The following is a 27,480-nucleotide window of genomic DNA, read 5'->3' as shown; positions in this document are numbered from 1 at the left end:
TTCTTGCTTCTGTTATACAGCCTATTGATTTGGGGTATAGCTGGCTCTATGCAGTTATTAATGTGCTTGTATGGGGTTTCTGAGAACAGTTCTGTATAAGCAGCAATGTTTTCAGGGTTTAAGGGGGCTTGAAATTTTGCCAGGTTATCACTTAGTAGTAGGAAGTTAGCCTTAGAATAGTTCCTAAATATTCCATGGCTAGCTGGGGTTCCAAGTTTTATTTTTACTTCAAAGGAGACTATTTTGTGTTCTGATCTTACCAGAGAAGACATTGCACTAGGGAGTGTGCATCACTCTCCCATATTAGCAAGGACAAGATCCAGTATGGTTGCACCCCTTGTTGGTGTACTGACAAGCCGGTCCAGGGAGTTTGTGTTTACAAAAATCCAGGAATCTCTGTGCCAGCACGTTTGGTGTCATATGTGATTCCCTGTTAATAGTGGGGTAATAAAATTCATCCATGAATATGGTACTGGGTTGGATGGTGAGTGTTTCCAGTAAGTCTAAATACATAGTATGGGTTTCCTCGGTCATAGAGGGGAATCTATAGCTTGCAAGGAAGTGGTACTAGATTTTGCCTAAGGTGATTTGAACATGGAGAAGCTCAAGTGCATTGTCCTGTTTGACCACGTTAGAGGTATTTTTTTTTATGTAAATCAAGATACCGCCACCTTTAGTCCCTCTCTGTGTAGTAGCTGGTCTAAATGTATGGAAGGCATTATAACCTTATACTGTCAGTGTGTTCTCTGCAGCTTCAAACCATGTCTCAGTGACTGCACAGACATCAGCATCCTCTAGGGTGAAGAGAGGTTTAAGGCAGTGAAGTTTTTTATTTAAACTCCTAAACAATGATTGGCGTAATAAGGGCTGAGTATTATTTAGAGCAAGATTAGTGGGTTTCATCTTGAGAAGCCTTTATGATAGTGGAGGTATCTAAGGATTAGAAACACAATTTATTAGTGTGTTAAACAGGTTCAGAGGATGGGAGATGGTTGTGAGCTATGTCCATTTTATGAGTTTGGTTACAGCATAATGAAAAGTGAGTTGAACTAGTTGGCAATACTTTGAGAGTGATTACTTAGAGAGGGAGCTGGTTGAGTAGAATGACCTGATTAACTGAAGATCAGAATAATTTAGGGCTGAATAGAGGAGGTTTATAGGTTTGTGTAATGCATTATTTTTTCTGGTTTGATTTTGCTTTTAGCTGAGTTTCTCAGCTGCTTAAATTTCAGTAAGTTGTCTTTGTTTTGTTCTTTTTCTAGTTGCACCAAGCTTTATTCCTTTGATTTGTCAGTTGTTTAGTTTGTCTAGACAGCTATGGAGCTGGATTAAATGTTACTCTTTTAGTTCTGAAAGGGGCCAAGTTCATTTAGAATATTAAAAAAAAAATGGTGTTGAATAAGAATATTATTGCATCTAGTTAGAGGGTGTGTAAAGAGCTCCAGTTGACAGATTTTAGGTTATAGATTTTAGAAAAAGTGGGCCAAGGAGACAGTGTAACATAGTAGTTCTTTCATTGTATACCAAAAAAAGCCAACAATTTAAGATCATGTTTTACATCCTTTATTTTCGTATTGGTTTGTTCCATTAAACAGAAGTGAATAAATCTGCACAGTGAACTTAGTGACTGTATTCAATGAATATAGAGTACTAAAAAAAATATTAAACTCAATTTGCTCTGTAAAACTTAATGAAAACATTTATAAGCATCACATTGTTTTGTCATGTATTAATATTACTTCAGTTGTTTTGATTGTTACTATATTGTTGTATTTTTTCTACTACAACATAACCAGCTAAGGTATATTTTACTGTATGCCAGTCAATCACATTGCCATGAGCAACCTCGACCTGATTGTAAATAGCACGGATTTCTTTAGAGGACAAAATATGATCCCATAAGTTTACATCATTTATTTCTCCCACAAATGACTCTGCAACATTAAATGAGCCTTCAACTGAATCCTGCTCCTGACCCAGCACTACCACACCATCTGCCTTTATGGTGTAAGATTTTAATAAACCTTTCCTTACCGATGGGATTCCATTCACCCATAAACCAACTAGTCCTGTTTTGGACTCCCATGTAACACAAATATGGTTCCAGCCATCTTTTGCACTGCTGATTTGGAAACGAATCGCCTTGCTTCCTATATTTACATCATAGCTAAATCTAGAGATTGCATATAAAAGTAGCTCATTATTACTGTTTGCTGCTGCATAGGAGAAGAGAGAATATGCCCTGTTGAGATCAGTGAAAGCTCGAACACAAAGTGTAAATGCATTGAGATTCATCCCCTTTATGGGTATCAACTTCACGTAGCTGGTTGCAGACTGTTCAGGAAAAATTAGATTTTCAGCCGAACCTAAAACAAAAATAAAGTCAAACTTAGATTACCAAACTCATTTGAATTATTTTCATCACACACACACACACACACACACACACACACACACACACACACACACACATATATATGTAACTCTTATGAAGATGAATGCTTTTTGTTGGCAAACCAAGACTGGTATTGAGTTAAAGTTGTTGGAACTGAAAAAAAAATAGGCAAACCAGATATACAGTGCCAGGCATATTATGAAAAATTTTTTTTTCTAATCTCTGATTTATTAATACTTGTCATCATCCCAAACACTCATACTGAGTATTATCCACAACTGATTGACAAGGTTTACCAAGTCACTGACACAACAGTTTGGATGTAATGTTCTAAGTATTAGCATACAAATCTCCAAATTTCTTACTGAAGTGATAATAGTTTAAGAAATTATTTCAATAAAGCATAGTAAAGCTGCACAAATATGGCAGGAGATGATTTCAATAGAAGCATACTAAAGCTGCAGAAATATGGCAGGAGATGATTTCAATAAAAGCATACCAAAGAGACACTACACTACATTTTTATTTTTTATGACGTTTCAGAATTAGAGCATACCATGCTACTCATCTGTGGGTCTTAAAGGATTGAACGCTAACTAAAATAATCCATATGCCATTGAGATCACTCTGACACCTCCTGACATGCTGTCAATCAGCCCTGATCCAGTGCTGAGAAAAACAAATATCCCATGGTTCTACCTGGTAAACGCTGAAGAGACACTGAAAAGGCAGTGGATTACAGGTAACCTCCAGAAGTAAAGCAGACAGGTAGATGGCAGAGATGACTGAGGATGAGTTCCATTTGATCTAAGACAATAGTTTGAAAAAGAATTGTGTGCAGTGTACAAACAATTCTTCTTTCTTGTTTAAACTGTATACTTCCTTTTAACATTCATGGCTCCTTAGAGCATCCTGACATTTTTGGGCTGGCTTCCTTAACTTACCAATTAATAGGCACCCAGTGGTATGAACCTTGCCTCTAGATGACTGCCACTGTTAAGGTGACACCCCAACCCTATGTACAAAAATGAGAAAAAGGGGTTGTGGATGGATGAATATGAAAGGGTAAAGTGCAAGTAACAAAATGCTAGTCTTGGGTGTCTTGCAGTGAAGATATAAATCACCATCACTTATTATTCAAATTTTCATATTTATGTTCATATATTCATAACCAAGAGAACTACATATTCTTGCCAGGTATGATGTCAAATGTAATCACAGAATACAAAAATACATTGTCACTGTCCACATGTATCATTGCCGTAACCAAGGTGGGGTGAAAGGGAGGGGGTGGCTGCCCTGTGTGAAAGCTGCCAGGGAGCATGATTAACAGTGAATTTCTGAAGCAGTGAGGATATCAAGGCTTCATAAATGAATGTTGATACTGCATTCACAGCTGAAGTGCTAAAGCGCATAGTGTGAGGTGAGAGGATAGTAGTAGTATATCAAGCTTCTTCTTAACTGTAGCAAGCAACTTGCTGCAAACAAGAGTTTTTTTTTTCAACTTTGAGTTGAGGAGGGAGCAAAGTTTAAGGATTTGCATGGGATGCTAGTTACCTATGGTTTTGATGTGCAGCAAATTAATTATTTCCAAAACCAAGTCAATTAAATTCTGTTGCATGGCGTCTGATGAATCCTTAGGTGATGTTGAAGAAAATTGTCGATAATAATTGTACATCCTGAGAAAAATTTAATGTTATTTATACTACTAATTATATAAATAAGCATGCTTTTGCATATCTGTACATATCTTAATAAAAAAGTACTCAGAACGGAATTTCCTGTGGTGTAAAAAAAGGCTTGCTGAACAAAAATTATCTAACACTATATATCTAGATTGTATAGTTTCTAAGAAATGTAAAGTTCTTTGTGAAAGTTTAGAGAAAAATATAATTCTAGGTTTGTGTGCATTATAATATATTACAACTTTGATGGAAAGACTGTGATTGTCCTAATAATTATCGCTAAAGGAAATGTTTTACTGTCAACATCAGACTGATGAAGTGGCTTGGTCCACGAAAGCGCTCACCGTTTGTTTATTGTGGAAATAAATTTTTGTATTTTTTTTATTTTGCAGCCTTGGTCTGTTGCTTCCAGTGTTTTTATGCTATCTGACTGGATTTTGGAAGCACAGTTTACCTTAACCACTTATTTTTTGGTTTTGCTCAAGGATAAATGTATACTGCTATAAGTGTGACATTCCACAGCTCAGAGGTAAGCATTAAGCAAGCAATAATGCCTGAGAGGATGTGTGTTAATGTTCAATTAATGCCCACTCAGGGGTGTCATGAGGACTGACGCTGCAGGCAGAGGGCATCTACACCTCTGAAAGGCCATTAATTACACATTAGCACACACCCTGGAGGGCATTATTGTGCTTAGCGAATAGGGTGTCTTGTAAAATTGTTGTATTTTACTTAATTATTTTTTTAATATATTTTTGATGTAAAATAATTCCTCTGCCTAATGTTTCATACTTGCTGTAGTATATGTTAATGGTGCCGGAGGAAGCATTTTTCATTCAAAATATAACACTTTAAAAAAATCCAGATATTTGCGTTATATTTTTGGTCCCTTACACTTAAACTGTTTATTGCCAGTCAGTGGAGGCAGAAGTTACTACATAATGACATACATTTGAGTTTCACTGTTTTATTTCCTTCAGAAAATTTATGCTAACACAAATCCTTTTATTTAAGTAAGTTTGTAATTGTATACGAGCAATAATTAAAATATGTTCTTAGTCTGAGCATTTGTTCTCCTTTATTTTAGGCTTTATCGATATTTCTTCAGCTGAAGGGTCCAGAAGTATACATACTTCTTGGCTGCTGCAAGTGGTAGCTGTCAAGCTCACCTCTGCTTTAGAAAATGCATGCTAATACAAATCATTTAAAATATGTTCATATTTTCAGCCTTTGCCCATTTATTTTAGACTTGATACCTTGATCTAACTGCATACCTCTCAACTGTACATATTTTTGCAGAATGTCCGCATTTTTGTCTCATATTGTTCCTCATAAAAAATGTATGTTTTGATAAACCATCGGATGATATTAAGCTTAAAGTTGCTAAATTATGACATGCATTTGGGTTTCAGATTTCATATCCTTCAGAAAATATATGCTAACACAAATCCTGTTCTTCTAGCAACTTTCTAATAAGAGCAGTATTTAAAATGTGTTCCTATTTCTTAGCATATGCCCCCTCCCCATTATGTCAGGCTTTGTTCAGATTTCTTGTGCTAAGAAGTTGACAGGTATGTGTAAGAGGTAGGTACGTAAAACTGCTGCTGCTGCCAGGGGATCTTTCTCTCTTCAGTCTCTCTCTCTCACACAAGATACCAGGGCATCATTCAGTCACTTTCACACTTCACTCTCTCTGTATCTCTCTTACACACACACACACACACACACACACACACACACACACACACACACACACACACACACACACACACACAGTCTCTTGGCTTTCATGCATGCATTCACTCACGCATGCAGACAGAAACATTAACACACACTTCTGTTTCACTAGATTGATCTCTCTCTCTCTCTCTCTCTCTTACTCTCATACATGCATACACTCACACACACATTTTATTTTAATTTTTTTTCTTTTTTTATTTTATTCTTTTTAAACAGCAAAAGCGCTACTTAGCAAGTGTAAAATAATGGCTCACTAGATTTCACCTTCACAGACATGCATGCATACACTCAAAAACACACACACACACACACACACACACACACACACACACACACACACACACACACACACACACACACACATACATACACACACACACATACACACACACCATTTTTTAGTTGTCTTCGTTTTTTTTTTATATATTTTATACTTGCCAAACAGCAGAAGCACTGCTTAGCAAGCATAAAATAATGGCGGCTGCTCCATTTTCTCAGTCCGAGCTCCACAGCGGCTTGATATGCTGTCATGAAGCAGCAGACTCGTTATTCAGCAAGCATTACTTGTACATTAATTCCCTGCTGGAGAATGTTCATGCTTCAGACAGGGTACTGATGTAAAGTTTGGCCATTTTCTAAAATACATTTCTTATATCATCTTAGGGGCCATTACTCCATGTACATTTTAGCAAATAGTTAATGGTATATCTAAAAATGTTTAATGCATTATTACAAGCCCTACAGCAGATTAAAGTTCTTATATTATATCACAGCCAACTTATACTATCTCCTGCTGTCTTCATTAGATAGTTAACTATAACAATGGGTCACTGCCATAAAAACTGCAGTAAAATATGTTAACAGACAACGCACTCCATTTGCTACTGGAAAGATTCACTCGTGTCCAGTGAGCCTACATGGCTAATAAATAACTAAAATATGACAATGAAACATGTAAATATTATGTAGATAAAGAGGATATGGATAGGGTATAGCTGGGATATGTTTGGTTAGTTTGTGAATGCAGTTGCACATGTCCAAAGGTTTATATATATATATATATATATATATATATATATATATATATATATATATATATATATATAAAATATGGCTCTAAAGTATCCTGACCATGATTGCATGCTTTGCCTGTGTGACATGATTGCTGCAGAAATGAGAGAACATGAAAACCTCAGAGAATGTATGTTCATTTAGCCATTATAAACTGCATGACAGCCAGGATACAGTACTGTAATATGTAGACATTTCACATGGTATCTTGTCAGGCACATATACTCACAAGAATATCCTTCTGCACTTAATTTCTGGCTTGCAGCATTGGGCACAGCATGAGACTGAGTTTTTTTTTACCTCTGTTGATAGCAAACTGAGACTAGAGATTGTATGGACTTCCTGTACCTGTGATACAAAAGTATGCGTAACTCTTACTATATTAGCTACAGACACCTTCCACAGACAAACTGGGAACACATTGGGTATAACGTAAGCATCAGAATGTGAATGCTTAAAATTTCCTTAAGTGTCTTATCTCGCATGTGGAAGATCTCATCTACTTCACCAACACACCAGGGGGGAGACAGCCACCCTCTTTTTGTATGTGTCTGTCCACTATACAGCTATCTTTTCTGTCAGTACCTCTACTGATGGTCTTTGTCCATATTCTGTGACTGTCTGCTCCTGCTACTGTCCCTATACCCCCTTTCTGCCCATACATTCCTATTACCTTCTTCCACCTCTGCCTTCTTAAAAAATTGGCACATGCCTCCCCCCAAAAATGGCCTTTCTTCCCCACCCCATCCAAGTGTTTCCTTCCCTGTTTCCTTTTGTGTGTTCCTCTGCTTGCTCATCTCCATTCCTGACTGTCATATACAGCCATTTTCTCACTATTTATAACAACAATGTTGGTAGGAAATTTGTTGAGAGTCCTTTATACTGGCTTTCTGCAGTTGTCATAGCAGAGCGACATTGTTCATGTGGATTTCCATAGGCAATGATATGCTGCATGCATGCTACCGGGATTCATTGGTCTATTGTCACTGTATGGCTCTCTATTCATGGTTAGTGCTGTTTGTGCTAGTGGATTCATCAATTAGTTAACCACTGTCATGCATATTGCCTCCTATTTCCTGCATATTGCCTCCTATTTCCTATTATATTGTTAATTAGCTTCTCTACAAATGACCATAAAATTAAATAAAGTTACTGGGAAACAAAATATTCTGGCCTGCATAAAAACAACAGACTCCAATAAAAGTACCCACATATGATAATTGCCAAACACTATTAATGATTATAGCACAGTCTATGTAATATAAAAAAATAGCAAAATGTATAGAAATATCTAACACAAAGTAGTCAAATAAAAATAAATTCAGTTAGGAAATATAAAATAGAAACATGATGAAATTCAATTAGAAAACTTTCTTCTCTATCCTAAAGCATAGTAAATGAGAATTATTAAAAACAGTACCTTTGCACAATGCAGTAATTCACTTTAGCAAAACATTCCTCACAATATTAGACCCACAAGTCCTGAGTAAAAACAAAACCGGTGTCATGATTAACACCGGCAGTAAATCAGCTAATGAGTACTGGAGATAAAGAATGGAAAATCCTTCCCCTAGAAAAAAAAAATAATAGACAAGCTCCAACAATATTGGCATTTGTGAAACCTCTCTAAGAGTACCATCCAAAGGCCAAACAAAATTACTGCACAAGCCTACAGGAAAAACTTCAGTAAAAATCCAAAATAGTCTTGGTCATCAATATACTTATAAAACCTGATAAAAAATACCAATCCTGCCCTTTTCCAGATGAAACAGGGATGAGTGTGTTTTTGTTGAACACTGAGCAACTGACAGTAGCATGATGGCTTTTTCACCGAAAGCCAGTTTCAGTAAAGGTATGGTGTCACCCTTTCTTCAGTGTTGTACAACCATGTAGTTGGGGTATATATATATATATATATATATATATATATATATATATATATATATATATATATATATATTTATATATATATATGGGTCTACTTCTGATTGTGCACTAAATCGAAAGTGCACTTTCGCAAAAGCTGATTCTCCAAAGCACATTACAGTGGGGATAAGGAAATATATCCTTTTCCCTACTGTAGTGTGATCTCAGAGTTAGTATATTTAAGTAGGACACAGAACTTAATCAGATACAATAACCTTACCCACTTCCCCCTTTTTATACAATTCACATGTGTTATTCGCACCAATAGAAACAGTTTATACTTAATCAGATTTTACATTCCCCTTTAAATGTATTTTCGTCACGTGTTTAAAAATTTTAAATGCCACTGTATTCCGTGGAATAAATGATAGAATCTCCATCAGTAGTTTGCTGCACCTAAAGGCAGAAATGATTTGATAGTAAGAAATGGACACACTTCTTTTAATACAATTAAATGTATATAAGTATATATACACATTTTTAAAGAAGTTTTTCATCAAATTTTGAATTGTAGATGGTTTGACTTTAATAATGTGATTTTTAAATAAGTATCTGGAAATGTGGTCTGTTTTTAAAAAAAAATAGATTTTTAAACATGTGAAGAAAATACATTTAAAGGGGAATGTAAAATGTGATTAAGTGTAAACTGTTTCTATTGGTGCCAATAACACATGTGAATTGTATAAAAAGGAGGAAGTGGGTAAGGTTATTGTATCTGATGAAGTTCTGTTTTCTTGATTGTGAATAAAGGGAATGAAAGCACTAATTACCTTACTCTGCCTGGTGTCTGGTTCTTGCTTGCAACAGCACTCCTGTATCATGTGTGGATATTTGTTGTGGTTACAGACTTTTTTGATTATATTTAAGTAGGGGAGTGCGGGGGGGGGGTGCAGCCACCCTGCAAAATACTGTTTAAAGCAGTTTTGGTTTGTTTTTTTTTCTGGTTCGGAGAACCAGCTTTTGCGAAAGTACACTTTCGATGTAGTGCACTTTCGTTGTAATGGGTTTCGATGTTGCTTGTTCAATATTGTGAGATTTCGATCAAGCAACATAGATCCATATATACATATATGTGTGTGTGTGTGTGTGTGTGTGTGTGTGTGTGTGTGTGTGTGTGTGTGTGTGTGTGTGTGTGTGTGTGTGTTAGGGGGAGGGCAGCAGGGCTTACCTCCCTGCAAGAAAAGCTTAAAATATTGTTTAGTCTTTTGAGTTTATTAAGGGAACTGGCTATAATTACATAGTATGATTTAAACCTGCATGCTATAGTATATTTTCATTGGCTTCATGATTATTCATTGAAGCTCTTTTCTCTAATTGACAAAGCTCTGACTATAATATAGCATGGACATTTAATTCATACTATGGAAGCATAGCCATCTCCCTTAATAAGCATAACTCTCCAAACATAACAATATTTGACACAAATAATGTTACTATTACCTTGTCAATCACCACAGCCCATACAACCACAGTTAAAAGACATTTTCAAAATCTCTGTCTAACTTCACTTGTATATGATAAGATACCAGCAAAATACCTCAAAATAGTTTTAGAGGTTATAGCATACCTAATATGTATACTTATAAACAGATTATAAAGAGCCCAAACTCTATAAACAATTCCACATTACTCCATTATCCCCTTACATGTAAGTGACAAATCTCTTGAAATAGCAAATGTCAGAACTTTAGCCTCTTTTGCCCTCTAACCAAAATTCTTGAAAGATGTGTCCATGTGGAGTTGATAAACTATCAAAGAAAAGTAAGTTAATTTCTGCATCACAATATGGATTAAGTCTAGCTACAGCATAGAAACAGCTTTATCAACCCTCATAAAACTATATTCATGAAAGGCAGAATCAGGATGAAATGTTCATGTCCCTTTTTTAAACCTTGTAAATGCATTTAATGCAGTTTAATATCTCGTTATTCCATGAATTAAAAAATCTAGGCTTCAACAGAAATACAAAGCTGGTTTATGTTATCTTCAACAGCAAATATTGTGTTTCTGCTGGAATGCAGAACTGTCAGCATCTCTACAGATAACATGACAGAGGAGGTGCCACAGGGTTCAGTATTAGGGCCTTTACTCTGATACATTTATAAACAAAATGCATTTATCCCCCACCCCTGCAAATGAAAGCTAACATCCAGATGACTCAGCAATAATATATGCAGCCTCTTCAGTCAAATACCTCCAAGGCAGCCTACAGCATTCCTTTACAAAAACAGAAGTCTGACCAGAGCAATCTAAACTAATGCTAAATCTTAATAAGACTACATTAATGTCATTTAAACCTGCATCTCAATATGCAAACTATTATGACTCAAAAATACTACCTATACTACAATCTAGCTAGCACAAAATACAAAACCACTGGAATAAATTAAAATTAGGATTGGATCATCTCATCCAAAACAGAGTTTAAAAAAGCAACCATGAAGTAGGACTTAAAGTAGGACTTCTTTACAAAGTTAAACCTTTTCTAATGGGCCAAGCAAAGTTATACCAAAACTGCAAAGTCTGCAAGTAACCATATCAACAGAGCACATCAGTGTCCTGTGCTAAGAGGTTGGACATATCCAATCCACTAGTCTACTCTTACCTTAGAACTACCCAAAACATCTTGTACAGGACAGTGAAATGCCTTGCCACTAGCCAACAATCAAACAGCTGCAAACACCCAAGAGAACTGTATTCACTAAACCAACACTTTTTTCTCATTCAAATATCAAAAAATCATAATGAAGACTGCTCATACATTCTATATTTTTTTCTAAAGTCTTGAACTCAATCTCAAAAACTATAAGAAAAATGTCATCCCACCTACAATCTAAATACCACACCCCACAACTAAGTCCCATTCATTTCCCTTCAAACAAATCAAAACATCTCAACTTTATATTCTCATAAACTTATATAGAAATGCCTTTGCTTGCTATCTGTCTACAAAAATTACATATGTCTATAATTCCAAATTCTGTCTACAACATATCTGCACTTGCTACAAATAATATTTTTATGGTTAGCTACTAGGGATGCAGTCTAAGAGACCATTGAGGAGTCTAGCTCAATTTCCTCACTGTCCAGGAACACTTCTAGTTAAGTGACTTGCTCAGAGTCACAAAGTAAGCAAATGGAGCTGGGTGGAACTGAACCCTAGACTTCAGAAAGCAGGTCATGAACAGGTCATAGCCTTAATCCTCTGCACTGTCAGCATATTATAAAATTAAATTCCTAAAATTACTTTTATATAGTTGCAATGTATTTTAAAATAAACAAATCATTTGAAATGTTGAAGTCTTTGGTATGTGCACTTAAAACAAGATGATCTACAAAAAATGTAATATGCTAATTTTATATATATATATATATATATATATATATATATATATATATATATATATATATATATATACACACACTGTTAATTCGCACCAAATTTTATACCAATGTATGTTAACTTAAAATAGATTGAATGATCCACATAGTGTATATAATATAATATAATATAATATAATATAATATAATATAATATAATATAATACAATATAATATATATCATATAATATAATGCTTACATGCTAAAAATTAACTGTGTGTATGTTAAAATGTGCATTTGTACTGTTATCTCATGCTTTCTGTTTGCACAAGTGGATGTAATGTGGATCTTTTCTTTTCTGGGCTCTACTGAAAAAGGGGTTTGCACAGGTGAACATTCCTGGTAAAAAGGCATGTAAATACATCATTTCTCTATACCAGTTTCTTCTCAGAATCACTGCTATCGTTCTTTCTTTGTCCCTATCTCCCCAGTTCCTTTTATATTTAATCCCCTCAATATAATTTTAATGTTCCTCCAACCACTCCCAAGCTTCTCACCCTTTCCTTTGCTATTGTTTGTACCCACTACCTTTCCTTATTTTCAGTCTTATTTCACATTCTACAACTTCCAACATTATTTGTACTCTGCATCCCAGCCACAATCCCCAGATATAACAGTCAGTCGTATCTCTTTCAATGAACCTCCATTTCAGTATGAAATTGGAATGGCTAGCTATTTTTACAGTGTATCTACTTGAAATAACACATAGAGGCCACGGTGGTGCAGTGGTTAGCGGTGTTGCCTCACAGCAAGAGGTTTTCCCATTCGATTCTTGGCTGGAGCACCTTCTGTGTAGAGTCTGCATGTCCTCCCCGCAGTTGAGTGACATTTAAAGACATGCAGGTAGGTGCATGTGTGAATGGGTGTGCCTTCTTTGAAGACTGGGTGTTGGGCTGGCACGTCAGCACCGTAAAAATCCACTGCCAATCATTAGCAGACCAGAGTTCTGCTGTGGTGACCCTTAACTGGGAAAAGCCAAAAGACATTACTTTTACTATCTACTTGAAATAACACAGCAGTCCTAAACATATAAATTCATACAGAAAGCTATCAGTTGAATTCCCTTTGCTGTTTAGTGCATCAGATGAATATAACTACCTCAGGAGCAATTACATGTAGCTTTAGAAGTAGGTGATGTGTTTAACTGTTTCTAAACCTAGATAGCATATGCACTGCTTAGGGAACAGCTTCTGCAAATAGTAAAACACAGGCACAGCTCAAATAAGCTGTGATAGCAATTTAATAATGAAAGCAAGTTTAGGATAACAGAATGGGGCAGCTTAGAGGTACTTTGCCCTGTATTATTAGTTGCACAGAAATGCCATATAATAAGTATAATTAGTTGGTCTCCTTACATTATTTTACACACATACACACATATATGCCATGTTCTGTTTTTTAGTAATTTTCTTATTATTTGCATGTGAATATGCTGTTCCCATCTTTACAGTCTACTCTTCACATAGGTACTGCTAGATACACAGTCCATTAATGCCTTTTCTTAAAATAAAGTACATCACTGTAAACAAAAAGTATAGTTCTCTTAAATATACAAGAAATTAAGTCTCTCAACAGCATGACATACATCCCTCACATACAGTTACATTTACCATACTGTTAGGTCACTGTGAGGTCACTGCCACTGTATAAAGCTATCCTCCATTAAAATACACTGGCTGATACAAAATCTACTTAAACTTGTTAGACTTTTTTTTATTTTTCGCTATATTTGTAAAATACTACAGGTTCTTAAGTAAAGGTTTCAGGTATCACAATGGCAGTTTGTTACAAAGAGGACACTGATAAGTATATAACTTCTGCTAGCCAGCCTTCTTAAAATGCATTGAGATAAGGGCCACTGCCAGTTATCATTTTCCCACCTTTAGTCCTGCACCCCATAGTAGCACTTACCACTGTGGGTTGCATGACAATGATGTTTCCTCTTCAGGATACTTACCTGTCCTTGTTAAATAGTTTTTGTATATGAGATGCACCAGCTTCTGCAATATATTTATATGAGATTTCAAATGATTTTCCAAAGCATTGCTATTTTTAATGCCTCCCAAACTTCAGTATTGTATCGGTAGGGTTGTTGTTGTTGTGTCTTTCAGCTTTTTTTCCCAGTTATGGGTCGCCACAGTGGAACTCCGATCCACTAATGATTGGCAGTAGATTTTTATGTGCAGAGTTGCCGGCCCTGACGCACAACCTTCAATGAAGGTACGCCCATTCACGCATGTCTCCACACAGAAGACGCTCTAGCTGAGAATCGAACAGGACAATGTCTTACTGTGAGGTGACAACGCTACCGCAGCACCACCACCGGTATATTTATTTATTTTATTTATTTTACATTTGTTGACCGGGCTAGTCTAGCTGGATACATTTCCATTTTCAGTAGAGGCCGACATAAAATTGAACACAAAATGTTACAATAGACAAGCAAATGGACAAAATCATCATAGATGAATAGACAAATAAAAAATATAGTAGCAATAACAGATATATACAAAGAGAGGATCATATTTATAAAAATAACATTAAGAAGTTGAAATAACATCAAGAACAAGGCAAAACAGAGAGCAAAATTGATTAATAATGTTATAAAGAACCAATCTTAGTAACCGAAGGAGAAGAGAAGCAATAAAATAGGAGAGGAGGAAGGTAGTGACAGATTAGCTTAGAGGTAAGATGAAACAGAATACTCTAAAGAGTAGAGGAGGTAGACTGAAGCAGAATACAGTAAGAGAGAGGAAAGTAAAGCAGTAGGAAAGTGCAGAGTAGTAGGAAAGCGAGGAGGTGAAGGATTAGTCAGGTTTAGAACAGGAACAGAGCCAGTGGCTTTGGAAGTAATCTTTGATTTTGTGTTTAAAGAGAGGCAGAGATGTAGTAAGTGTTATGTCGCTAGGAAGCAGATTCCAGTTCCTTCCTACAGTATTATTAAAGAGGTTTACTGGATGAGCGAAGGGAGTTTAGGTTGTTATAAGGGATTAAAAGTTTAGAAAGAATTGGGGTTTTGTTTGGTTGGTATAAGATTTTATGGGCAATAGTGAGTTGAGGGATTAACAGAAGGTTTTGTAGTTCAAGCCAGCAGCCAGAAAGTTTCAGGTTAATACAGTGATGAGTTCTAAAGGGGTTACTAGTAAATTGGTGAGGCAAAAGAAAGAGTAGACAAAAAGATGAGAGTGGGCAATCTTGGCTCTGGATGATGATGTTAGGAAAGGTTTAATTCTATATAGGCTTCCTATTTTCTATTGACTGTTTTAATGGTGTTGTTGATATGCTGGTCAAAGGAGAGGTTGTTATCAATTGTTATTCCTAGTAATTTGGCATTATTTGAGGAGATGGTGAAGTTCAGGGGTGGACCTAGTGCTAGGAGAGAAAAGGAGAAGTTTAGTTTTTGGCATTGAGGCGGAGGTTGCGTCTGGTGAACCAAGTTTCTACAGTGTTGAAGACATTTTGAGTAATAGAAGAAAGTTCATTAGGAGATGAAGCAGAGCAGATAAGGGTGGAGTCATCTGCATATTGAATGCAGGTAGATTGAGGAATAAGTGAAGATCATTGATGAACAGGGAGAAGAGGAAGAAATGGAGCTCTGAGGTACACACCGATGGAAACGGGGTGTAGTGAGGAAATTTGGTTTTCCCAACGAACTGCTTGCTGTCTATTGCCAAGGTAGGATGTAAACCAGTTAATGGCAAGATTATCAAAGGAGAGGGATGTAAGAGTGTTAATTAAAATGGAGTGGTTGACCATATCGAAAGCTTTAGAGGTTCCTGTTGATAGTATCTACAAATGATAGGAGAGCAGTGGTAGTACTGTGATGTGGTCTGAAACCATGTTGACAGTTTGCTATTATGTTGTTTTGAGAGAGATGCTGTAAAAGTTGTTGGTGAATACATTTTCCATTATTTTGCTAAGGGGAGAAAGGAGGGCAATTGGTCTATAGTTTGAGTACTCAATGGAGTTTCCACCTTATGTAAAGGGATAATATGGGATATTTTCCAGATGTCTGGGATGGTTCCCTCTTGGATTGTCCTGTTTATAAGTATAGATACTGGATATGCAATTTCTTTGGCAGCTTTTTGGAGAAAAAGTGAGGGAGCTTGTCAGCTTCAGTTTGTGGATAAGTCTAGAGATGAAAGATGTAGGAACAGGTTGTATTTTAAAGTTATTTGAAGGGTGTGTTTGGTTTTATAGGTGGGCTGGAGTTATTGTAAGTTGTTTAGCTAGTAGTGATAGAATAATTGTGAAAAAAAAAGAAAAAAAGGCATTTGCAGGAGGTGTGGGAGTATCTGTGGGTTTGCAGAGAGAGGGTGGGAGTTTTGGATGTTCCTGGGGGAGTATTTATAGATTTAGAAAAAAACTGTTTGGGGTTGTTATGGTGAGTTTGTTGAAGTTTGCAGTAGTAGGTTTTGTCAGTAATTATTGCTTTTTGAAATGAAGAAGGTCAAGGGAATTTCTATGGTTTCTCCATTTAGCCCAGACTTTATTTCTGGAAATTAGCTTTTTAGTTTCTTTAGAGAGCCATGGGGCAATATTGGGTTTCATTCTGATGGTGCGTTCAGGAGCATGTTTGTTGAGAATGGATAAAAAGTTGCATTTGCTGAGTTCATTTTGAAATAGGTCTATTTGTTTTTTTTTTAGTAGTTTTTTTTTTGAATGTTAGGGGGGTTTGGGAAATCAGTTCTTTCTCTAGTAATAAAGGTTAAAGCATGATCACTTATATCATCAGGCAGGGTTCCTGCTTTGTAGGCATGTTTGATTTTGTTTTTATGATCAGTCTAAAAATACTCTCTTTATATTGTTAGGCTTGTTGGATTCTAGGTTGAAGTAATTGTCTGGGTGAAACCATATAGGTTCATATGAGAGGAAGGATTATCTGCATTGATAGTAATTATAGTTTCTTGGGTAGTAAGCAGATACCCAGCTGAGAAAGGGTTCTAGTATGGGTATATTGTTTCCTGGTGGTAAGTAGATGCAGATAATGTAAAGGGATTTTTGGTGTTTATTTGGAGTTTTGTTATGATGGCTTCTACTTGCAAAAAATGGGGTAGATAGGCAGGGAAGAGTAGAGATATAAGCTGATTCTTAAAAAGAATAGCTACTCCATCAAGTCTTATTATGCTATATCCTTGGGGTGTGATCTCAGTGTCTTTTGTTTCTGGTTTGAGCCAAGTCTCTGAGAGGCACAGAATGTCAAATGAATGAATATCAAGGAGGGCATGTAATTGAGCTATTTTGTTTTTATACTATGAATGTTTAGGTGTCCAATAAGGAGGAGTCATAGATTTTAGGAGAATTAGTTTTGGGAGTGGATGTCTCCATCTTGTAATGTAAGAATATTAGGTTTAGTTAGTAAATGGTTCTTTATAAAGATTTGAAGTATTAGTTTCTTATTGGTAGGATATACATACTTAAGGTGGGAGAGTCTGTATTTATAAGGGAAGATGTGTCTTTCAAAGAAGGTAAAAAGGTATGCAGAGAACAGGATGGTAAGGAGTGGAATTATAAGTGTGGGCATAGTAGAGGAGTTGGGAGGCATAGTTAGAGAGTATTATAGTAGGAGTTAAGGAAAATACTAGAAGTGGCTAAGATAGGAGAAAGGATATAAAGCCTAATAGGAGAAAACTAGAAAATAAAAAGAAGTAGATGTCAAATATAGAGCTGTGAGGTCAGATATAAGGGAGGGATTTTGGAAGGAATGAGGTAATGAAAAAAGAAGGTAAAGTAGAGACCAGAGTTCAGGGAGAAGATAGAGCACAGACAGGTAAAAATCAGTATGTGAACATACAGTGAAAATAGAGGAAGAGCAGGTCTAGTTAACAGGGAAAGTAGGCAGCTTACAAGGAATGGAGCAAAGTAGAGATAGAGGTGAAAAGGAATAGGAAGCCAGAGTACTATTGTAAACAGAATGTAAGGGCTAGATGGAGCCAGAAGGAAACAACAGAAACAGAGATAAGATAGCGCAAAAAAGAGAAAGAAATGGAGAAATAAAGAATAAGACCAAGAGGGGTGTGGGAGAAGAGAAAATAGTTAAAACTAAGAAGGGCAGGTACTGGCTGCTAGAGACTCACACACATGCAAACTATAAGACCCTTATAGGAATACCAGAACAGGAGTCTAATTTGCAAACAAATCTAAGCCCAGAACCTACTTTCCTTTCTTGGTAGAGTGTGCAGTAACGGACAGGTAGTTTCAATCAGTCACAAGAGGGTTGGCAGGTTCTTCTGGCACCAGGAGGATTTACAAGAAGACTGGAAACAATATAGTTCAGCTGGAACTTTAGGGATAGACAGGCAGGTAAGAATAGGGAGAAAAACAATAAGAACAGTGTTTACACAGGTATTATCATGAGAGAAAAAGGTCAAACAAAGTTGAAAGAACAGAATAACTACCAATCTAATACTTATACTCTATTTAGTAGTTGAAATAAGGTAGCCTATTGATAAGCATTAGCTCATTGCATTAATACAGTGATGACAGTACATATAAAATAACAATTTGTACAAATGTAAAACATATATAAACAGCTTCTCAGTTATCATTAATCATTAAAATAAACTCTGAGGTTTCAGTAAGTCAGTAATAAGAAAAGAAATAAAAAACAAAATTAGTAAAGTAGATAGTGCAGATAATCACAGAATATATTATATAATAGACTAGCAAGGATAGTTGAGGATGAAATAAGGGATTTACAGGGGCATCAGCAGCAAATAATAAGCTACGCTTAGGAGCCATAAAAACTAGGGTCTGCAGGTAAAACTTTAAAACCACCAACAGTTAAGGTGTTAAATAACATACAGTTAGAGGTTTAGGTACGCTAGATGATAGGAGGGTATTTAAAACCCTGCAAGAGATAAGCTGTTGCTAAGCTTAAATCCGTTTTCTACTGCGTGGCGTGTTTAGCACAAACTAAGAGAGATATTCATGGTAGTTTAGCTGAGAATCAATGCAATTCCTATAGTCGCAGGGCTTTATGATGGTAAATAAGTATTGGGGAAGCGCCAGCTGAGCATACCAGGGGCTCTCTGGGGGGGGTGGTGGTGAAGAAAAGAGAGTAAGCTACTGTACAATTAATGGATACAGTAAGGAGGCAAAGTAAACATGCTAGATGTCTAGCAGCAAGTATATATTACTATATAGTGGCAAGCCAAAGTAAAAGCGCCAAGCAACAGATGAAGAAATGCGACTGTTACACTAGGACATATCAAGATAGTATGTCCTAAAAGAAAAATGCATTAAAAACACATTACAATATGAGCTAGTTGAAGCCTGCAATAGGCGACTAGCAAGTGTTTAGGCAAGAAGGCATTAACATGGCTATACTAAACAGTAAAATAAACAGTAAGCAAAAGGTTCAAAACTGTGAAATATGCATTTAAATAGCCATTTAGTAGTCAAATATATACACATCAGTACACAGTCTTTAGAGCAAATCATGTATAAAACACAGAAACAGCACTATAGCGTGGTGTAGATAAAGCTTAGTGCATATATTCCACAATAAAACGGCAAACTGTAGCCAATAATGGCTGCAAAACCACAAGAACTGAGAGTAGTGACTCAAGCAGGTAAAGCCTACCAGATCTAGTACACCAGGATAGTACAGGAAGGGGTAGAAATAAACTCTCAGGGATGAGTACACAAGAGAGTTGCAGGAGATGGGTGGGCGGGACCACATAAAGAAAAGGTGGGGGGGGAGTCTAGGAGTAGGTAAAATAATATACCGGGAACTAAGGTGGGTGAATGAATCCTGAAATAGGATATAATATTAAGGAAAATACTATGTAATAATGGGACACAGGTAGGAGTAGGTAAAATAATATAATATTAAGGAAAATACTATGTAATAATGGGACACAGGTAGAGATAAAGGAAAAACAACTAAAGATAAGGGAGAAACAGCTGAAGGAGAGAAGGGAAAGGAGGCAATCAAAAGTAGAGACCAGAGTTCAGGGAGAAGATAGAGCACAGACAGGTAAAATCAGTATGTGAACATACAGTGAAAATAGAGGAAGAGCAGGTCTAAGTTAACAGGGAAAGTAGGCAGCTTACAAGGAATGGAGCAAAGTAGAGATAGGGGCAGATGGAGAGTGAGGCTAGGATAGAGGTGAAAAGGAATAGGAAGCCAGAGTACTATTGTAAACACAATGTAAGGGCTAGCTGGAGCCAGAAAACAACAGAAACAGAGGGGAAGGAGCTACCTATAAAAATAAAGAATAAGACCAAGAGGGTGTGTGGGAGAAGAAAAATAGTTAAAAAGTAGGAGAGTAGAGCATACGAAGGGAGGGAGAAGGGGGGGCTAAGAAGGGCAGGTACTGGCTGCTAGAGACTCACACACATGCAAACTATAAGACCCTTATAGGAATACCAGAACAGGAGTCTAATTTGCAAACAAATCTAAGCCCAGAACCTACTTTCTCTACTTTCTTTCCTTTTCCTTTCTTGGTAGAGTGTGCAGTAACGGACAGGTAGTTTCAATCAGTCACAAGAGGGTTGGCAGGTTCTTCTGGCACCAGGAGGATTTACAAGAAGACTGGAAACAATATAGTTCAGCTGGAATTTCTCTACTTTCTTTCCTTTTCCTTTCTTGGTAGAGTGTGCAGTAACGGACAGGTAGTTTCAATCAGTCACAAGAGGGTTGGCAGGTTCTTCTGGCACCAGGAGGATTTACAAGAAGACTGGAAACAATATAGTTCAGCTGGAATTTCTCTACTTTCTTTCCTTTTCCTTTCTTGGTAGAGTGTGCAGTAACGGACAGGTAGTTTCAATCAGTCACAAGAGGGTTGGCAGGTTCTTCTGGCACCAGGAGGATTTACAAGAAGACTGGAAACAATATAGTTCAGCTGGAATTTCTCTACTTTCTTTCCTTTTCCTTTCTTGGTAGAGTGTGCAGTAACGGACAGGTAGTTTCAATCAGTCACAAGAGGGTTGGCAGGTTCTTCTGGCACCAGGAGGATTTACAAGAAGACTGGAAACAATATAGTTCAGCTGGAATTTCTCTACTTTCTTTCCTTTTCCTTTCTTGGTAGAGTGTGCAGTAACGGACAGGTAGTTTCAATCAGTCACAAGAGGGTTGGCAGGTTCTTCTGGCACCAGGAGGATTTACAAGAAGACTGGAAACAATATAGTTCAGCTGGAATTTCTCTACTTTCTTTCCTTTTCCTTTCTTGGTAGAGTGTGCAGTAACGGACAGGTAGTTTCAATCAGTCACAAGAGGGTTGGCAGGTTCTTCTGGCACCAGGAGGATTTACAAGAAGACTGGAAACAATATAGTTCAGCTGGAATTTCTCTACTTTCTTTCCTTTTCCTTTCTTGGTAGAGTGTGCAGTAACGGACAGGTAGTTTCAATCAGTCACAAGAGGGTTGGCAGGTTCTTCTGGCACCAGGAGGATTTACAAGAAGACTGGAAACAATATAGTTCAGCTGGAATTTCTCTACTTTCTTTCCTTTTCCTTTCTTGGTAGAGTGTGCAGTAACGGACAGGTAGTTTCAATCAGTCACAAGAGGGTTGGCAGGTTCTTCTGGCACCAGGAGGATTTACAAGAAGACTGGAAACAATATAGTTCAGCTGGAATTTCTCTACTTTCTTTCCTTTTCCTTTCTTGGTAGAGTGTGCAGTAACGGACAGGTAGTTTCAATCAGTCACAAGAGGGTTGGCAGGTTCTTCTGGCACCAGGAGGATTTACAAGAAGACTGGAAACAATATAGTTCAGCTGGAACAGATCTAGTACACCAGGATAGAGCGGACAGCAGCCAGGAGCCTACGCAGAGTAAGGCAGTAAAAATGGTATAGTATCGGTAGGGTCTATTTCATAAAATATAGCACTATTATTGTGCAGTTCTGCCTTAAAAACCTGGGTACTCAAGTAGATAGTAAGTGGAACGTCCAACACCACGTGACCACAGTGGTGATGAATCCCTTGAATATAGCACAACTCCTGAGTATGGGCAGGCCATCCACATCAAAGGACATTATAGTCCAATTGTTCTCAGCCCTCATCACAACAATAATTTAGTATAATGAACCTGTTTGTATGTACCTCACCACACATCTTCCAGGGATGATTTACTCAAGTGTATCACTTTTTCCACAGTGAGGTTCCACACATCTTTTTGGTCATACATAAGTATTATTTGTGATGTATAACCATTAGGAGCTGACAGTGCAGACTTCCCTTCAAGGTGTTCCACAAGATGCATGTGTGATACGTCTTCCTATGATGCACCCAGTAAATGCACAGCTCATCGGCAACATTGCTGGCATGAGTTATATACTTGCAAGCATGGTTGTGGCATATAGGTGTCATACAAAACTCTCAACTAGTCAGGATAGCTTGTAATTTAAACTACAGGTATAACAGTGTCCCTCTTACCTCCCAAAAGTGGATATTTTTAAGGAATGTGTGCATGACTTCCCTTATAACTTACTGACAAATCATTACAGCTGTAAAAGTGTGTTTGTGCAGAACATGTAAATAACTCACAATCCCATATTTTATGTCAATGACACAGATTAATGGCGGTATTATTCTGATATTGTCCATGACTGTGGGTGCTTCTGTCTACTGTTGTCCATGAGCCTGTTGCTGTGTGTCCCAATTTGTTGAGACCTATGCTGACATTTCAGTCATATTCAAGCAACTGTTTTTGCATACCTTCACAATATACACATACCCCCTACTGTATATCCCATCCTTGATAAATGTCCTCTCCAGTAATAATGTCAGGTTGCTTATACCACAATCAATTATTTCCATTGATATCTGACTTTGTCTGAGAGTCACATAATATATAATAACTGTGTGATGATATAAATATACCCATACAGGATGTGTAAACAGGAGTAAATACTGTATTATGTGCATATGTAATTACTGTTCATGCTACAACTGTCTTATTTTGGGGTGTATGTACATTGACATGCCCCTATCTGGAGTACATTACCATGTTTTACTTGTCCTCTTCCCCTTTTTTCATTCCTACCATTCCTGTCAGTGGCCCTTTTCAATAAACAGACCTCCCCAGACTAGTGTATTTATAATACAATCTATGTACTCTTAATGATCATCACCAAACCTTTATTGCAGTATGGCAAAAACTTGTTGGTAGTCTACTTTGCAGTGAGTACACTTTCCTATTATGTTTTAATACTGCCTTAATTGCCTTAAATTAAACCCTGGTAGTCATTGTGGCTGTTTGCACAATCTCGCAGAATAAGTCTGCCCATAGGTAAACTTGTCTGCATGTCTGAATATGTTCATGCTGCATAACATGGTTTCCGGGTGTTGCTGGCCATGAAACCTCACTTGTATCCGTGTAAGCATGATATGTGGCATGCATATGCAATTAACACTGCTGCTCATCGTGCAAACATATAAACTACATGTAGGCTTCACACTAAGCCTACATGGACTTTACTGAATCCCGGGTCAGTCTTGAATGGGTAGCCTGTGAGTACTCCAGTTCATTTTGATAAACGACTGCAAGCTATCTCCATACATTCACTTTTTATAAGTTCTTCATGCAGCAGCAGGTTTTAGATCTAAACATGTGTCAGTCATGCTTTTCTTACAGTTATCTCTTAGATATGTGCAAACTTGCATGGCTAAACATCATCTTTAACTCACATCATTGCTATACCAGGTTGCTGTGATAACCCTTCAGAGGTATCTGCTCTATTGTACTCAGTAGAGAATGCAGGATCATATTATAGGTTCATAGGTAGGTACTAGGCTATCTGCCCAAAGGCATTTATAAGCCTAGCCAGAATGTGTTGGCTTTTGCCACCCCCTTAGATTAGTTCCCTGTGCCTCTGTCCAGCAGAGCCATTGACGTGATCCCTGGGGTAAACCTTCTGTTTCCCATCCACTCATCAAGGTTTCTCTTAAATAGTGTTAGTGAGGAGCTCTGCCTAATGTAGATTGGAATCTTGTTCCAAAGCATGGGAAGTCTCTGGGACAGGAATCTATCCCTCCAGCACGTCCTATTTATTGTTGTGGTGAGGTTTAGATCCCTAGAGTGTGTGGCTCGAGGGGATATGGGTTTCTTTAGGTGGAGCATGTCCATCAATTCTGGGTTGGACCTGGCCTTGTATGTCAGACAGAGATCACCTCTGAGAAGGCAGTATGCAACTGAGTACAGCTGGAGTTTTTTCAGTCGAGCTGCATAGGACATCTGTTTGAGGCAAGTGATCCTTTTGGTGAGGTACTTCTGTGGTCTTTCCAGCTGTTGCAGGTGTCTTGTAAGGTACATCCCAAATGGGGCATTGAACTCTGTGATGGGTCTGATGAGTGATGAGTAGAGGGGCGCAATGACCTTTTTTGATCTGGATGCAAACCCTTTTGTGATTAGGTGAACCACATAGAAGGATTTTCTAACCACTTTGGCAATGTGATTATCAAAGGATAGATTACTATCTACTTGGGTCCCCAGATCCCTTATTATGTCTTTCGTATTCAGGGGACTACCACCTATGTGGTAGTTTGTGGGTACTTTGTTTTTTCCAAAGGGGATGACTATGCACTTTTTGGCATTTAGCTTGAGGCCATGATTTTGACACCAGGTATCTGTCTCAGTGAGAACCTTTTGTAGGATGTCTGTGTCAGCTGGAGAGTCAATTATAGCACCTAGTTTGCAGTCATCTGAAAACTTGGTCATCCATAGTCCTCGTGTGCTTGCCTGTACCTCTGTGAAGTATATGCTGAACAGGAGGGGTCCTAGGACTGAGCCCTGGGGAATGCCACTTGTAACCTGTTTATAGTCAGACCTAGCTCCCACAACTCTCACCATGTGGGTTCTGTCTGTGAGCTAGTTGGCAACCCATCTTGTGACATAGGGGTTTATGTTCAGGCTGGTGAGCATGTCTATAATACCAGAATGGGGAATGGTGTCAAAGGCCTTTGTGAGGTCTAGGTAGACTGTGTGTACCACCTTTCCCTCGTCTATAGCCTTGGTAACTGTCTCAAAGAAGTCCACCAGGTTTAGGAGGCATGATCTGCCCTTAACAAACCAAACTGGGTAGGATAAATTATCAACGACGGCTTTTACTAGAACCAAAGCTCCAAATTGCAAATTGCACTTCATCATTTCCCTAGTACTATGAAGCAAACCATTGCTGTGCTGCAAAGATTTATTTTATTTCATTTTTAATGTACAAAAGAGACTGCAGTAGTTGAACTGTTAGCTGTTCTTTATCTCCTTGGAAGTCTTGCAGTATATATTTTGAACTGTTGCTTCCAAACATTGCTTTATTTCCCATAACACACTAAGACTTTTTCTTGCCTAGGAAAAGCTTGGAGAGCAGCAGGCTGTGATTAGTATAACGTTATAAAATGGATTATCATTTTCAGCAACCTGAGCTTCAACTAATCTTTAGAACTGTCTGTGATGCTGACAATAAGTACAACCACATGTGAATTTGCTTATTATCTAAAACCAATAACCTACAGCTTGGCTGTATAACAAACAGTTCTGAAGGCTATACTTGGTTCATCTGCTGCACTCCCTGTTATACGTTATTGCCTATTGCTATTTGTGGCTCCTTTACTATTGCCCTTTGTATCAGTTATGTAGTACTTAATTGGACAACAGTGCAGCTGTATCGCTCACCGGAAAAACAAATGGATGGGAAAGCAGCCTTGTGGTAAATGTAGACTCTATTGTTTGTGTACAATGTTATTTCTGAATGCTTTATACGTTTATTTAAAATGTTCATAAATAGAATGAAAGTACATAAGAAATGGGACTGTGTTAATTAATTTAATCATCTGAGATTAAAATATATCTACCATGAATCCACAAACCATCTTCCTTTGGTCATATTTGAAGAAAACTATATCCAAGTTAATCAGCTGAGGCACTAAGCTTATGGTGTATACTAGGAAGCTCAGTTTGTGTATGGTTCTAAACAGTGGTATAAGTAACCACACTATTCCAGCATGTAAAAAAGCCAGTGTTTACAATCCCCCACTACACCCCACTATACAATTATTTGAGATGATGTGTGTGAATAATTTCAGGGACATTTGTAAACACAAAAGGATCTCCAGGGGTGAAAGTAACTTGACCCAAGATGAAGAAAAATTACTTAGCAGTATCTTTGACAACAGGTCATTAAGGATCATGAAACCTGATAAAGGGGGAGGGTTGGTAGTTATGGAACAGCAACGGTATGTGGATAGTATGTTAGGTCATTTATATGGGGATGGATATGAGCAAGTTTCAGTGAATTAATTAAATATAGCATATAGAAAGATAGATGCTACTCTATGCGAGCTGTTACTTAATAATCAAATCACTAAAGAAGAACATGACTTTATGGTACAGAAAAATCATAGGATTACAACCATTTTTGGCATCCCCAAGATCCACAAAGATGCCATCAACCCTCCCTTAAGGCCTATAGTAGATACTAAAACCTCTAAGACCCTGACCATTGCTAAATTTCTGGATTTTTGTCTGAGGAATAGTCTTGGTAGGTTCCATCATATTATGAAAGATTTGTGGGATTGTCTAAAAAAACTAAACCAGGACTTATACAAGGATGATATCATTCTAGTTACAGCAGACATGAAGGACCTTTTCAATGTCATACCACACTCTGAGGGAGTAGAATTGTTTTATGATCATCTGTGCAAGAACTCAGATTACACACACTCTAGAATATTCACACTCAGGACACTAACAGAGTTGGTCCTTGAAAATAATTACATTTGGTTTGAAGGGCAACTTTTTAGACAAACGACGGGGGTTGCCATAGGGGCAGTTTGTGCCCCCATCTTTGTAAATACTGCATTGGCCCAATGGGAGTTGACCAAGGTGTTCCCTTTTGATGGTTACAGTAGGTGTAAATTTTATGGTAGATATCTGGATGATATACTTATTCTGTGGGAAGGTAGTGAGGGTCAATTGTATGATTTTTTTTCTTTTTTGAACACTAGAACCTCCTTCCCAAGATATACTATGGAGACGAACACAATAAGTATCAGTTACCTTGACATCCAGATTAGAAAAAATAAATATTCTAAAAAGTTTACATCTACTATTTATAGGAAATCAATGTATTCAGAAAATCTACTACATTTTAACAGTGGCCACCCCTTGCATCAAAAAAGATCCCTAGTCAAAGGACAGGGTGTAAGGCTTACAAAAATGGTCAGTGAGTTAGATACATTCTACTATGAAAGAGATAAACTGTTAGGTATGTAGGAAAAAAAGGGGATGCCTACAATAATTTGTGAAACCCATATTAGAAGAGGTCACCTATAAAAGATTAT

The 27,480-nt window shown here is 37.3% G+C and overlaps 1 protein-coding gene across 1 annotated transcript in view; it reads right to left on the bottom strand.

The window, feature by feature from the left end:
- Nucleotides 1-1,557: 1,557 nt before the first annotated feature.
- LOC122815401 (mucosal pentraxin-like) overlaps nt 1,558-27,480 on the bottom strand; it is a 55,761-nt gene continuing 29,838 nt past the window's right edge. The window contains exon 3 of the mRNA XM_044087868.1: nt 1,558-2,366. Within this exon, the coding sequence (XP_043943803.1) occupies nt 1,741-2,366 (626 nt within the window). The 3' untranslated portion in view covers nt 1,558-1,740. The remainder of the gene's footprint in view (nt 2,367-27,480) is intronic.

The sequence above is a fragment of the Protopterus annectens genome, chromosome 11.part0 (assembly GCF_019279795.1).
Source record: "Protopterus annectens isolate FY-2018-M chromosome 11.part0, PAN1.0, whole genome shotgun sequence".
Classification (NCBI taxonomy): Eukaryota; Metazoa; Chordata; order Ceratodontiformes; family Protopteridae; genus Protopterus; species Protopterus annectens.
The sequence above is the reverse complement of the archived record's forward strand: the minus strand, read 5'-3'. Positions and strand labels throughout refer to the sequence as shown.